Source organism: Myxocyprinus asiaticus, chromosome 29, assembly GCF_019703515.2.
Source record: "Myxocyprinus asiaticus isolate MX2 ecotype Aquarium Trade chromosome 29, UBuf_Myxa_2, whole genome shotgun sequence".
Taxonomy (NCBI): domain Eukaryota; kingdom Metazoa; phylum Chordata; class Actinopteri; order Cypriniformes; family Catostomidae; genus Myxocyprinus; species Myxocyprinus asiaticus.
Window position 1 is genome coordinate 17,975,600 of NC_059372.1, and position 13,752 is coordinate 17,989,351.

Sequence of the window (13,752 nt, forward strand, 5' to 3'; positions counted from 1 at the left end):
GAACATGACTACTTTTTGTGAAGGACAGACCAAAATTTAAGTCGTTATTCGCCAAAAGTCTTGCCTTCCGTCACTGCTATAAAATCCCATTCGTGGTCATGTTCAATTCAAATATGGTGTGTCAAGACGAGACATGGAAAAAACAATGATGTTTAACATTTCAGAGCTTCGGCAAAGGATTACAACTAATTAACGGTGAATAACCACTTAAATTTCGGTCTTTCCCTAGCAATTATATGGCATCAGAAGATCTCCCTTTAAAAAGTTTACTTTTATGGTGCTTATTTGTCATTTTTCAAGCTCACCAGCTCCACTGTGCATTATGAAAATAAGCACTCTGGAAATTATGCAAAATATCGCTGTGTTCCACAGAAGAAAGTCATACAGGTTTGGAATGACATATGGGTGAGTAAATGATGAGAGAATGTTTGGGTGAAATATGTTTTTATGTCAATGTAAGGAGCTTGAGCCTGTGTATGTGATTACCTGTGAATTAGCCAGCTCTTGTGACAGCTCCTGTATTTTCTTCTGTTGCTGGACCAGCAGTTCTTGCACTGAAGCCAGGGTCATCTGCAACTGGGTGACTGCATCCAAAAACACAAACATGCAGATTACACTACACCCAAGACAATTACCAAGGCCCCAAAAGCATGAAAACTGCAGCTTTAATTGAGATCCAGTGCAAATCCACATGTCTGTTTGTTTGCAACCATTACCGTCGATCAACACGCAGTTGTTTTCTCTTTGATTTAGCCTTCAGCTCAATCAGTAATATAAGACACCTCTATTTGTACAAGATTAATCACCGACGTCTGCTCTTATATCAAATCACGGTCTCTTAACCTCCATTAGCATGGGTTTGAAATGCTGGCTCTATCAAACTCTCCAAACAATCAACAAGATGGAAAATAAAGCCACTCATTTGGGAGGCAGCAGGGCTAGACACTACTGTCCTCACTAATCTTACTAAATACAGCTCATTTTCCATCCTCTCTGAAGATTGAATTATTGTCAGTTTGTGCTGGTCCCGAGGATTAGAAAAAGGCCAAGAAAAACAGCCCTGGCAGGGCCAGAGTCGGTGTTATTAATGGGGATATCATTTCAAATAACCCAGAGCACAAGTTGCTCTCGCCCTGTTTCCAGTCACACATGCATTCCCAAACAATGCATTAAGTTTCCAAACTGATTATGTTACAGAAAACCAATAAACGCCTCTATAAATCATGCTCTGTAAAGTGTTAAATCAACTCTAATTGGATTAACATCAGCAGATATTATTAGCTGCCGACTGCTGGCTCTCCAGCGCGTGGTTTCAGGATTCTCCTTTCATAGAAACAGCCTTTTCACTCTCTGTTTCTTCCTCTAACTACAATTTGTCTGTCTCATTGTGTGACCTGTAACAATGGCAAAGTCAGCCAAAAAGGATGAAAGATTTACTGCTTAAGGAAGAAGAGATACTAAATACTCTTTCTTACTGAAGCCTAGGTAATAATGATGGTAGAAACCAGTCCTTATTTATCCTTAGAAATGGCTTTATTAGAAACAAGAGATCTCATAAATGACGTCAAGCCTGGTGCGATGCATCTTGTTGCAACATATTTGAATATACACGAACATGAACGAGATTTGAGAGCTATGGAGGAGAGGAAGATTTTAAGCCACATTTACACTAATCAATTTTTGTTTGAATAACGATAGTATGTGGTAAATGAAAGCATTTTTTTAATGTTCCATTTTTGGTGAAGGAAAACGTTGTTCTAGTGTGGATAAAGCAAAGTCTTTCTAGCAAGTCAGTCCACTGGCAGCCATCTTTGGAATGCTCCCTGGAAGCTATTTCCAGTCATGAAAGTGCAGCTACTATCTACTTGAATGGGGAAAGACTGAAATCTCCAAAATGGTTGGTCAAGACAACACTGTATCATAAATGTGTGCTTCTTTACCTCAGATTACACTCAAAAAAAGGCAGGTCTTCCTTTCTACATCCATTGACTGTTGGGCATTACAAATTCTCCCATTCATTTTAATAGAAGTAGCCCATCTCTGCTAAATATTATCTGGCATAAACAAAGCAAAATCAATGCGTTTTCATGTTTTTTTTTTTTTTTTCCTGGTCTGAGTGAATGAAGCAAAAAACAAACAAACTACTCTATAGCTGTAGATGATTTGGAGTTTAGCGAACGAGTAATAAAGAGCTTATTTGTCTTTTTTTTTTATTCGACATCCGCAATGTCATGATTCGCCTTCATTATATGGAAAAAGTCAGCCAATGTATTCAGCATTTTTTTGTGTTTCACAGAAAACGGGATTGAAAATACATGAAGGTGAGTAAATAATTACTGAATTTCGGTCATTAAGCCTTGGTGCTCAGTTGGGCAACATGAATTCAAATCCGGTTTGCAACATTTCCTGAACCCATTACCCTCTCTTGTCCTTTTCATTTCTCATCACTTCTCTACTGTACTATCATTAAAAAAAGTAATGTGCCGGGCATGAATGCCACCACAGTCTATGTCAACATCAGCAATTCCTGAGATATTACATTAAGAATGAGCACCAACTGCACCAAAGCTCTATACCCACCACACATTTGCTCCAGCCTCAAAACACGAGAAATAATGCTTCCATTTAGTGTGGCTAGGGTTTCCACAAACCCTCTCTTTGGAGAAAACAATTGGGCGAATTTGAGATCCTGCAAGTGGCTTCACAGCTGCTGTGAGGAGGCAGACAGTGTGTACAGCGTAAATTATTCAGTAAATACCTCAATATAATGTACGCTGCATATGTCCTGGCCTGTCTGTGGCTTTATTGGCCAGCTGGTCACCAATATGCTCTCCACAGACAAAGAGACCAAACAGCTAACACAATTCCGTTACAGTCTGCACGTGTGAGCGTGTACGATGAAGTGCTTCCAAAACCTGTTCATTAATTGCGTGTGGAAAGTTGTTGAGAAATCATAATGGGAGTCAAGGCCTACACTCAAAAGCTGCGGAAGTAATGGAGCCACATTCAAAGGAATCCATCACTCCAATGCGCTTGGCACTAGAAAAATACACGAACTTTAACAAAGGAGTGTGGGCAATTGGCAAGAACGGCAGTCATTTGCTATTACTCACGTTGTGAGAAGAGGGGGAAACTCACTTTGTAATTGCAACCCTCTCCCAAACTGTTAACTGAAACAGTCATTAACTACAATAGCAACTTGGCTACTGCAGCCACAGCAAATTAGATCAGGAGCGTGAATGACTGAGTGACTGGGGGTAGGTACGGCTCTTCCAGGAGAAAATGAGTGGTGGATGGAGGAAGGAAAAGAAGGGGAAAAAAGATTGCCAGGAACAAGTGTTTCACAGAGGAAATATGAAAAGCAGAGTGAGCCTAGAACAATGTAAATATTCTTTTATTTTCTGAATGCGATGCCAAACAAAACATGTATACTGCTAAAACCAAATGAAATGAGTGCAAGACAGGCAGTGTAATACAAAGCAAGGATTTTTTTGCATATTTATAAACCAAAATGGCAATGAAGAGGCTCATTTGGTAATCAGATAAAGAAACCCACATCAAGCTGGCACGCAATGGCTCACAATTGATTGGCCTTTCGGTAAGCCTCCACAAACCAGAATACAAAAGCTTGGGAAGATAAGATTAACGTGGAGACACGCAGCCTACTAAAGCAATTTTTGTAAAAGTCCTAGATGCCTTTATCCTATATGCCCCAAATTTGCTTACTTTAATCTCTTGGATAGTAAAAACAAAGCACAATTTGCATATCAGAAGCCCATGGAACAGGTGTCATTAATGTCTAGAAGGCCATACACAGATCAATATTATTTCCATGGTTTTATAAGCCAAAAATCAATATAGTTTAACAGCTAGTGTACTCTGACAAAGTCTATGAAAATGCATTTTACCAACGATAACAGGAACAAAGACTTTTGTCTATTATAATTCATTAGTACCTGCTTTGCATGTACTGTTTCACTTTTACATACTGTGTTACATATCTATCCTTAATGGACAGGTCACCAAATCTTTCAAATTCAAATGTTTGTGGGGCATCTAACTAAGCTGGGAGGAAAAACTATTGAACCTAGAAATTAGGATTTAATCTTTATGAAAATGTTGAAAGACTAAAGAAAAGCAGTCTTGTGAATCCTCTTAAAATAACACAACATATAGGGACAAAAACAAATAAGGATGTCAGAGACGACGAAAAAAATGGAAAACATATTTTCAAAATCTATTTAAAATGCATGTAACAAGTTATTTTAAATATAATATCTGTATTTGTGTTAGTTTCATTCATTTTTGAAAAACATTTTAACAATTTTCAACAACAAAAGAAAAAAATGTATGACTATTATTACAATTTAATAACAATAACTGTCAGCTGCTTTTAACCATCAAGTAACAGTATCATTATATATATATATATATATATATATTAAAAAAAAACAGGTAAAGGTACAATTTGAAATAAATTTTGGAAGATAGCCATAGCCAGCTATGAAACAAATGAGGGCTAAGGTTGAAAAGGAAGAATGTATTTCAAATCTCGTTTTCAAAATTGTATCTTTCTATTTGTGTTTTAAACATTTTCAACTTAAAATTGTGATTTTTTGTCATTCTTTAGAACAAAAAACACCAATGCATGGCAAGAGCGACACAGCTGCAAGTTGACTGCGGCACTAACAAGACAAAGTTTCTTCTGGAAGTGTCCTGCTTTCATGGTTGCTGGGATGCTTAATTACACTGGCTGCGTGTTGGGTAAGAGAGGGGGATGTGAAGGGGGAGGAGAGAGGAGGAGAGGCATCCCTTCTGACAGCCTAGCTAAGATTCCTCACCTGTCCAAGGCGGGAGACGCACCTGTCACCGCACACTTAATCACCAGCGCACTCCGGGCCCAACCAGGGAGCCATAGCACCACACCGAAAATTAAAATGAACTTTCTTGCCACGCAGTTAAGAAGGCAAAAAAAAAAAAAAAAAGGCTGTCATTCCACTTCCCCTCATTAATATTCTGAGGTTAAGAGCTTTTCAGCGAAACGTAATTAATTGAAGCTGAGATGACAGTAAACAAGCAATTTCAAATTAAAGCAAAATGACAGGACCGTCATTTGTAAAATGTGAGCAGATTTTGGCGACAGATAAATGAAGGAAAATGTTAAGGAGGAAAAAGTGATGAAGATATTAATCTTCACCTGTCTGTGTCAGAGTGCCACTCATATCCATGATGTTGCTCTCGATCCTCTGCAGATGTTTCTTGTCCTCTTTGCTGCCCATAATGAGGGGAAGGATGTATTTCTGCAATTAAAAACACGGCAAGCTATTAGAATTCCACTCAGGAACAGGAAAAACAGGCCCATGGACTGAGACATGCTCTGCCGCTACATGGTGGCTAACAGACAAAGGGCTAATCTATTAGCACTAGCGTTGACCAACCAAAACTCAACAAATACCTTGCTAAAGGATTCTTATGTTCGTAAAATGCCTTGGAATCAATATTTGTGTTTTGTGGCTTTTAATCTATGCATTTTCCCTTTGAGCCCTCTATTATACGATAGCAATATTGACAAAATTAACTTTTAGCAGATATACGCATTTACATTTACAGTCTTTATCATCTGGGAAAACGGACCAAAAGTATTGATGACTCATCTTGCACTAGACAGATTTTTATCCAATCAAATGCATTCTAGAATGAGAATTTCCATCCAATACCACCTGCATTCGACTATCTAGTAGCAAAAGAGAGAGAGAGAGAGAGAACAGCCCTGTCTAACCAAAGCAGCCTGATCTCATAAAATTTATGTGACAATGGTAACATTTTTGCAAACCAAAATTATGTGCTTCCTTAGACCATTGGCAGCGGTTTCCCAGGGAAATGTCCAGTGGGGGGTGCCAAAATCGAGTGAAATTATGTTATAATCAGACAAGGTTTTTAAGGTGAATATTAGATAGATGTTTTAAAGGGGACATGTTATGAGGAATCACATTTTCCTTGATATTTTAACATAAAAGAGGTCTTTACTATAAAAACATACTGTAAATTTCAGAACTCAAAACTTAATACCCAGCGCAATAAAAGCATTTATTAAAACCAAGCTGCAAAAACGCCTAGTTCTCTACTTCCGCGACTACCCTACATCACTACAGTGAAAAAAACATCAATGCTTACATCAACGCACTCTTAGCCCCACCCACTGTTGCTTCAGTTCATCAACTGAGAGATACGGACAAACAAGGCCTACTGTATCCTAACTATTCCTGAACACCAAAGAGGACCCATCTGGACTATTTTCAATTATTTTTGTATTAACATGCACAGACGGACATCTTTGACTGCTTGCTACATATCTTGTGCCACTTTTAAAAGATGTGGTGTTAAGTTACAACTCTGAAGAGGAGAAGCAATTCTATATCATTCAGCTGCTGCCTCTTGCTGTTTTGAGCACAAACACATCATGGACACATTCTTTCGCTCATCTGTGCTATTTTTTATTGTTGGTGTATGAAAACAAGCACTGGATGGACGTCTTTGACTATTTAAATGTGTTTCCGGCATGTGCATTTCAGTACAGGATGACACTGGAAACTGGATATGTGTGCGTCTAGTTTACACCGTGCTTTGGAATATGAATGCGCATCATGTGGATGTGTCTTCAGCGTATTATAACATCTTGAGGCTGTCTACACCAAGATCATAGGCACAAACTTTCTACACCATTTAAATGTGTCGTTGGCAGTAGTAGCGCCAGTGCGTGCAAGCCCAAAATGGAATGGGACATCTGTTTACTGTCAGCACAACATGCCACAAAGGACGCTTCCATGGTAGACAGCATCATTGATTATAATGGGTTCTACTGCTTTTGATGCGACGCGACTCTCGTGTCTGGTGTAGACAGGGTGTGAGTGCTAACAGTTGTGCTTGAGATGAACAGTTTAATATATTCAGATACAATGTGTTTGATGCATGTTGTGTGTAAACCTGAAATTTAGTTTTATAATGTTGTGGAGCTGATTCATTTTCTTCCGATTTAGCCAGTCATAAAAGTGTCCGTTTACATTGAAGTTTTAAGGAGGCACTTATGCCAAACCGAGCGTTTCAGACAGAGGGCCAGAGACAGGTTGGAAAATGATCATAAATACTAAATACTAAATTTTGACTGTTTAATGGAAAAATGTTTTAACTAACATTATCAGTGGAAGATAACAAAACTATATAAAAAAAGAGCATTTCATGACCCCTTTAACGAGTAAAAACATACCTCCCTAACCTAAAACTTTAACATAAACCTAACCAATAGTGTTTAATAAATTAAATGAGATGTAAACACTACAGATATCCTTACCCTAAACAAACACCTAAACCTGATTGATAGTGTATTAAAAGCAAATTTGACATTAAAAGCAATTTGTTATTTCATGTTGCTTTTATTACACTTTTGCTTCATTTTTACTTATTTCAAGGGACTTTAGATGGGCTCGAGGCTCGGTCTCCAGGGCAAAGTCCAACACTCTATCAATTGAGCTATAGCGCAAGCTAATCATGTTGGAATATGTGTGTAAATGTAGGTGGGTCTGTAATACAAGAGTTAAAATGTATCGTTTTTCAAATGATGTGTTAAAGTAAAAGTGATCGATATCATAACATAGCAGGACGTAAAAAGCAGCACGTAAAACTCAATGTAGTTATAGTAACGTTCATTCTATGAGAATAGGTTGAAGGGCTGTCAATTGGGCAGAAAAACTTCATTCGAATTTTTACCCTAAATATTTTCACATTTTTACATTTTAAATTTTTAAATTGATCTTGTTTTCTTAGTCCACAATTATATTAGCACCATTATATTATTGCAAGGACATTTCTGGCTATTAAAAAAAGAGCATTCCATTTTCAACTAATGTGCATAAAATAAATAAATAAATAAAAGTTTTAGTCTGTCCATATTCTCTTCAATAGGCAGTCCACATGGTGTTACACTTGCACTGATGATGCCACAGTATACTACCCCAGACACAAGCTATAATAACAGCAAAATACCACATTGTTTTATATTCATTACAGTTGTAGGGTAGCAATATTCCCAGATAGCAATGGTATTTGGCTGAACTTGGTCGTGAAGCGGATCAGAATATGAGCACAGGCCAGGGGCTGTTCAATCAGACAGAACACAACAGACTGGAACTGAACGCAAGGATCTCGAGACACACATTTTCAAGTTGAACTCCTTTCCTGCAAAGCGTTTAAAAAACTCAATGCTTAATCTGAGAAACGCTTACGAGAGAGCAAGACGTAACCTCCACCAACTGTAAGGGGCTGTTCACACCGAACATTTTTGCAACCATCCATTTGCTTTTCTATGTAAACTGCGGTAGATGAACGTCTTAGTTTCGCTTTGTTTTTGTTTATTCAGCATCTCGTGCAGGAGCGCTGTTTTTTAGATGTTGTTTCTAATTAAAAAGAACTTTAAAAAGCATCTTGAGACACCCGCTTTCAGTTAAACTTGTTGCACTGTCTAGCCTTTTTTAGCGCAAGAATGCGATCCATCTGAAGTCATCGTCAGTGCTTGGCACACATCCAAAATTCGAATGCACAGTTTCAGCATTCGAATGTGCATTTTTTTCTTAAATTCAACGAATATTCAAATTTTTATTTGACAGCCCAACTAGGTTGTACCAAAGCTTCCTGTTGCAACAAAGAAAAGAAAACTGAGCTCATCAAGCGATTTCATGGGGTCATTAAATGTTGTTTACTACATTTATTCTATTGGTGAATAGAGAAAAAAGAAATGGTACAATTCTAATGTTTGCACTTCACTGCATGATATCAGTATTATGTTTAACAACAGCGGATAAAACATCATTAAATTTGCCTCAATGGCTGACACTGAGGCCAAGAATTAAGCATCGGGGCATGACTCTGGGTTCAACATCATTAAATCTTTTAGCCCGCAGGCTGGCTTCTCTATTTGAACATGTCACCTTCTGAGGACAATTGCTTGTCAGAGTTTAAGCCTTGTAGAACAACATCTCCAAACACTGAGAATAAGCATCAAAGGTCAGCCAGCTAGTGCTTCTGCTCGACTCTCACAGCATCTCTTTTTTTTATTTCCAAACGAACATGTTGATTTGGCCTCCCTAAACAAACAAATGGTGCACAGAGAGGGAGATTAACATGGCATTTGGTGAATAGTTGGGTGCTGTAAAGCGTAATGTGAGTGCACAGGCTCTCCTTCTGGAAAACAGTTGGTCTTAACAGGTTTCCACAGCAGCGCAAGCGTTATTGTCACCGGCATAAGTAATAAACACTTTTAAGTTGAAAAAAATCGAAATGAGTCAACACCAGGGTAGCTAATAAGAGAGCTGCTGTGAGCGGTGTTTACAATGTGCTCTATAGCATAAATAAAGGGGAGGAGGAGGACGGGGCATATGGTGGCACTGATGAGCTGTTTCTTTGACATGACAGCAGTGAGAGCTCTCGCACTGTGAAAGCACCTCCCCATGACCACAGCCACGGGCACAGAGCCCACGAACAGCAGAGAGGCACACAGGGGACTGGAGAACCACAGACTGTATTTGTGTGTGTGTGTGTCAGAGAGCGAAAGATTGAGTGAGAGAGAGTGTTACAAGGAGAGAAATAGTAAAAAGGTCTAGACTGTTAGATTTTCTGGAGGAAAAGTGAGTGGTGTTTGCCCATTTAAAAGCTTCCACAATGCAGGGGTGTTGTAGGTGGTTGCCAGAGCATTGTTATGATGTTGCTAAAGTGTTTTTTTAGTGCATTTCTATGCAGTTGCTTGGTGGTGGCTAGGGTATTCTGAATGGTTGCTAGGTGGATGCGTATTAATTCAAATCAAACTGCCCACCCCTAAATATCTATGATATTCTGGTCACTAAATATGGCTTTTTCCCAGGTTTTCAAATGCCATGTTAAAATCATAGATCTGATTGCCTATAAAAATAACAGTACATCTCTTCTCAACAAGCCACACAATTTGGGGTATCCCTCATGTCCATAGCATGAATGGTGCTGGATGAGTTACGCACTAACAAGAAGGTTAGGGGTTTGTCAGTCTCGCGTAGCCAGATCTAAGACTACGGCATAGGTCCGGGATCTATAGCAGCTTCAGTTGGCCAAGAACTGCCCATTTAGACAGGAAAAGCCATCTAAATGAAATGTTAAGCGACCAATCATAGTCGGTTTTGTCATTACGGAGTGTTTGGGGGCGGGGTTATCAGAGATGTATCATACCATAATAAAAGACCGAAACAGGGGAAAAAATTATTTATATAATGGTGCGCAAGTCTCCATGAGCAATTGCACAGAAAACACGGAAAATATGTAGAGTCTCAGAACAGCACAAAAAACCTCATTATAGAGTATTTCACAGACATAACTAAGTAAACAAAGCAGAAAATGCAGCTCTGCTCGTGGATATCCGCTTCACTTTCTTCTACTTGCCTCAAACGAAACTCAAAATTTTAGGGATAGTTCACCCAAAAATGAAAATTCTCTTATCATTTACTCACCCCCATGCCATCCCAGATGTGTATGACTTTCTTTCTTCAGCAGAACATAAACAAAGACTTTGAGTATTTTAACTCTGTAGGTCCACACAATGCAAGTGAATGGGGACTAGACATTTCAAACTCCAAAAAACACATAAAGGCAGCATAAAAGTAATCCATATTACTCCAGTGGTTCAATGTACTGTATGTCTTCTGAAGCGAAATGATAGGTGTATAAATCTCTAGATTTATAGTAAAAAAGAACTTAACAATTGATCTGTTTCTCAACTAAAATGATTGCATCACTTCAGAAGATAAGGATTTAACCACTGGAGTCTTGAGGATTACTTTTATGCTGCCTATGTATGATTTTTGGAGCTTGAAAGGTCTGGTCAGCATCCACTAGCATTGTATGGACCAACAGAGTTGAAATATTCTTCTAAAAATATCAGTTTGTGTTCTGCAGAAGAAAGAAATTCATACACATCTGAGACTAAGGGTTTGTTGTGAGTGAAGAGTGAAAAAGAAAATGAAACAGTGAGTGAGTTGACATGCTACAGCTTAAAAGAGCAGATTTGTAAGTATAGGACTATATAGAACATGCTGTAAAACACAGACTCTTGTCATAGGAAAATGTGACTTCCTCTGTTACAATGACACTGGGAAGGAGCCTCATATAAATAACAGCAGTCATGTGGGCTACTGTAAATGAGGACTGGCTTTATAGACCTGTGTCCTGAGAGCATCAGAGAGAGTGACTGAAGTGGCCAAGTGCAGAAAAAAACTATTTTCTGATGCCAAATGGGCATGGAAACTACCAGACAGCCCCAATCAACTGTACACACAAAACATGCATCATAATCATGACATCATGGGACTTCCGTATCTTTCATCATTGCAAACGCTCACTAAAGGGCCAGTGTTCCCTTCTGATTCTCTTATAAAACACAGTAATGCCCCTGTGGGCACTGTCTCTCCTCCACTTGATGGGGCCTGAAGGCCCACGCACCCATCTGTGCCCACGGTGATTAACAGTGCATTTAGAAAGCAGTGTGAGTAGTGATGCTGGGTTTTTCCGAAAGAGAAAAGAAAGAAGAGATCTAGGGGTTGAGATGTTTGACATATTGACCAACCACAGCACTGGGCTTACTGTGCTCAACCTCAATGCAACACACAAATGATGGGAAAGGATTGAGTTCACATTATGATAAACACATTTTGAGAAAAGAGACTTCTGGTAGCACAGAGACACATACCCGGTAAAGATGATGGAAGCCAAAGGCCATTCCTGTCAAGATTACAGCCAGGGCACCGTAGTCTCTCCATCTGTATCCTGGGGGACCTGAAGAGACACATACACAATTTTTTTTTGCCAAACCTCAAGAAATGCTATAGTCCCTAGTCAAAGTAGGCACCATATTTAATTTGATGCGATCGAAAACCTGGTTGTGAGGGATAAAAGTCCATTCAGTGGGCCTCATGCATGAAACAAGTCGAACAAATTTTTTTGAAAATCATTCAATGCAACAATTAACACATTTACATGTTTTTTAAGATTAACAAAAAACATATGGTTTATGCTTTACTTAAATAGAAATTTGTTCAATGTGACAATTTATGTAAGAATGTTTTTATGAACAATTTACAAAACAATTTGTTGTGCTCGTTTTATGAACGAGGCCCAAAATGTGTCAACTTTTCCGGGTTCAGTAGAAGTTTAGCTCAATCAACAGCATTTCTTGCATAATTTTGATTACCACAAAAAAAAAAAGTCTTTTGACTTGTCCCTCCTTTTCTTTAAAAAAAAAAAAATAAAAAAAACTGGGTCCCAGTGAGGTACTTACAATGGAAGTAAATGGGGTCAATCAAAAGTATATGGGGTTTCAAAAGTATAGCCACAAGACGCAAACAATAATTGTGTTAACATGATTTGTTCTGTGCAAAGTTATATCCAATTTTACAACTGCGTTGCCATGATAACATAACGCCATAAAAACTAAAACTACCGTAAAAATTTTGATTTAAACAACTTTACATCTCAAATAATACACAAGTTTAAACAGAAGAATTCATGTAAGTGCTTTTATAACATTCACGCTTCAAATTTCTGCCTTTGAAGGGGCACTCAATAATTTTTTTCCTCATTTAAAAAGTTTTACTTCTAAAGAAATTAATTGCAATTTTGAAACATGTATAAAATCACTAGCCACTCATGAGATGAAGAGTTCAGTCTTATCAGTACCCTAATAAAAGCTGTTTTATTCTACACAGGGCAAGGACGCCTCATGGAGGCAGCCATGTTAGCATCACAAGACAAGCTGAATACTACACGCTTAATCTCAATAACTGCCCTGTTATTGGACACTTTCATTCATGATTTAAATGAATCCTGGCTTACTGTGCATAGTGTATTTCAACAATGGCATTGGTAACCGAAAACTACTGTGTTTGTATGATGCAGCATCCAGGCCACTAGGTGTCAGTGTAAGCCAATGTAAGCCAATTCGACATACTTCAAACAATTACTGAGTGCACCTTTAAACTCTACAAAGATTGGCACCATTCGCTGCCATAGTAAGTGCCTCACTATAACCTCGATTTGTGCTTTTTTTTTTTTTTTTAAAGAAAAGGAGGAACGAGTCTAAATAATTTTTTGTGGTAATTAACATTATGCCACAAATGCTTGATGACTTTTATTGAATCCGGAATATTCTTTTATGACAGTATGACATACTGAACAGACTGTACTTTTATTCCTCACAGGCTCATTTTTGTTTACGTCAAATTAAATATGGCGTCTACCATGACTAAAGTCGACAGTCATATATGTATATTAATGTTCTTGTTCTTAGAAGAGAGGGAGAATTAAAAGAAAATTAAACAAACTAATTATCTCATTACATGTGACTGGAAAATGGACTCTAAGAAGCGTAAACTAGATCTGAACTTCTAGAATAAGTACCACATTACTGCAAAATAGAAAATGACCAATTTTATCAGCTATGACTGAGCATAATGGAAATTCCCACTTACAATATTTGAGGGGAAAAGCACTCTGTTAAGGGTAAATGTGATCTTGAAAAAATGGAAATGAGAATCGTTTAAACGATTACTTGCATGGCTTTTGCTCAGAGCTTGCACAAGTGCTCACTAGCAGTGAGATGTGGTGTGAATGTCACATAAGCACAGCGAGTACTTTCAGGAAATAAAAAGCGACATCAAAGAGTCCCTCCTCACCCCTCACACT

General features: G+C 38.2%; 1 protein-coding gene across 1 annotated transcript in view; it reads right to left on the reverse strand.

Moving 5' to 3' along the window:
- LOC127420139 (peroxisomal membrane protein PEX14-like) overlaps positions 1-13,752 on the reverse strand; it is a 112,738-nt gene that overhangs the window by 23,432 nt on the left and 75,554 nt on the right. The window contains exons 5-7 of the mRNA XM_051662184.1: positions 11,762-11,847; positions 5,198-5,300; positions 487-584 (exon numbers count right to left, since the gene is read on the reverse strand). Coding sequence (XP_051518144.1) covers positions 487-584; positions 5,198-5,300; positions 11,762-11,847 — 287 coding nt within the window. The remainder of the gene's footprint in view (positions 1-486; positions 585-5,197; positions 5,301-11,761; positions 11,848-13,752) is intronic.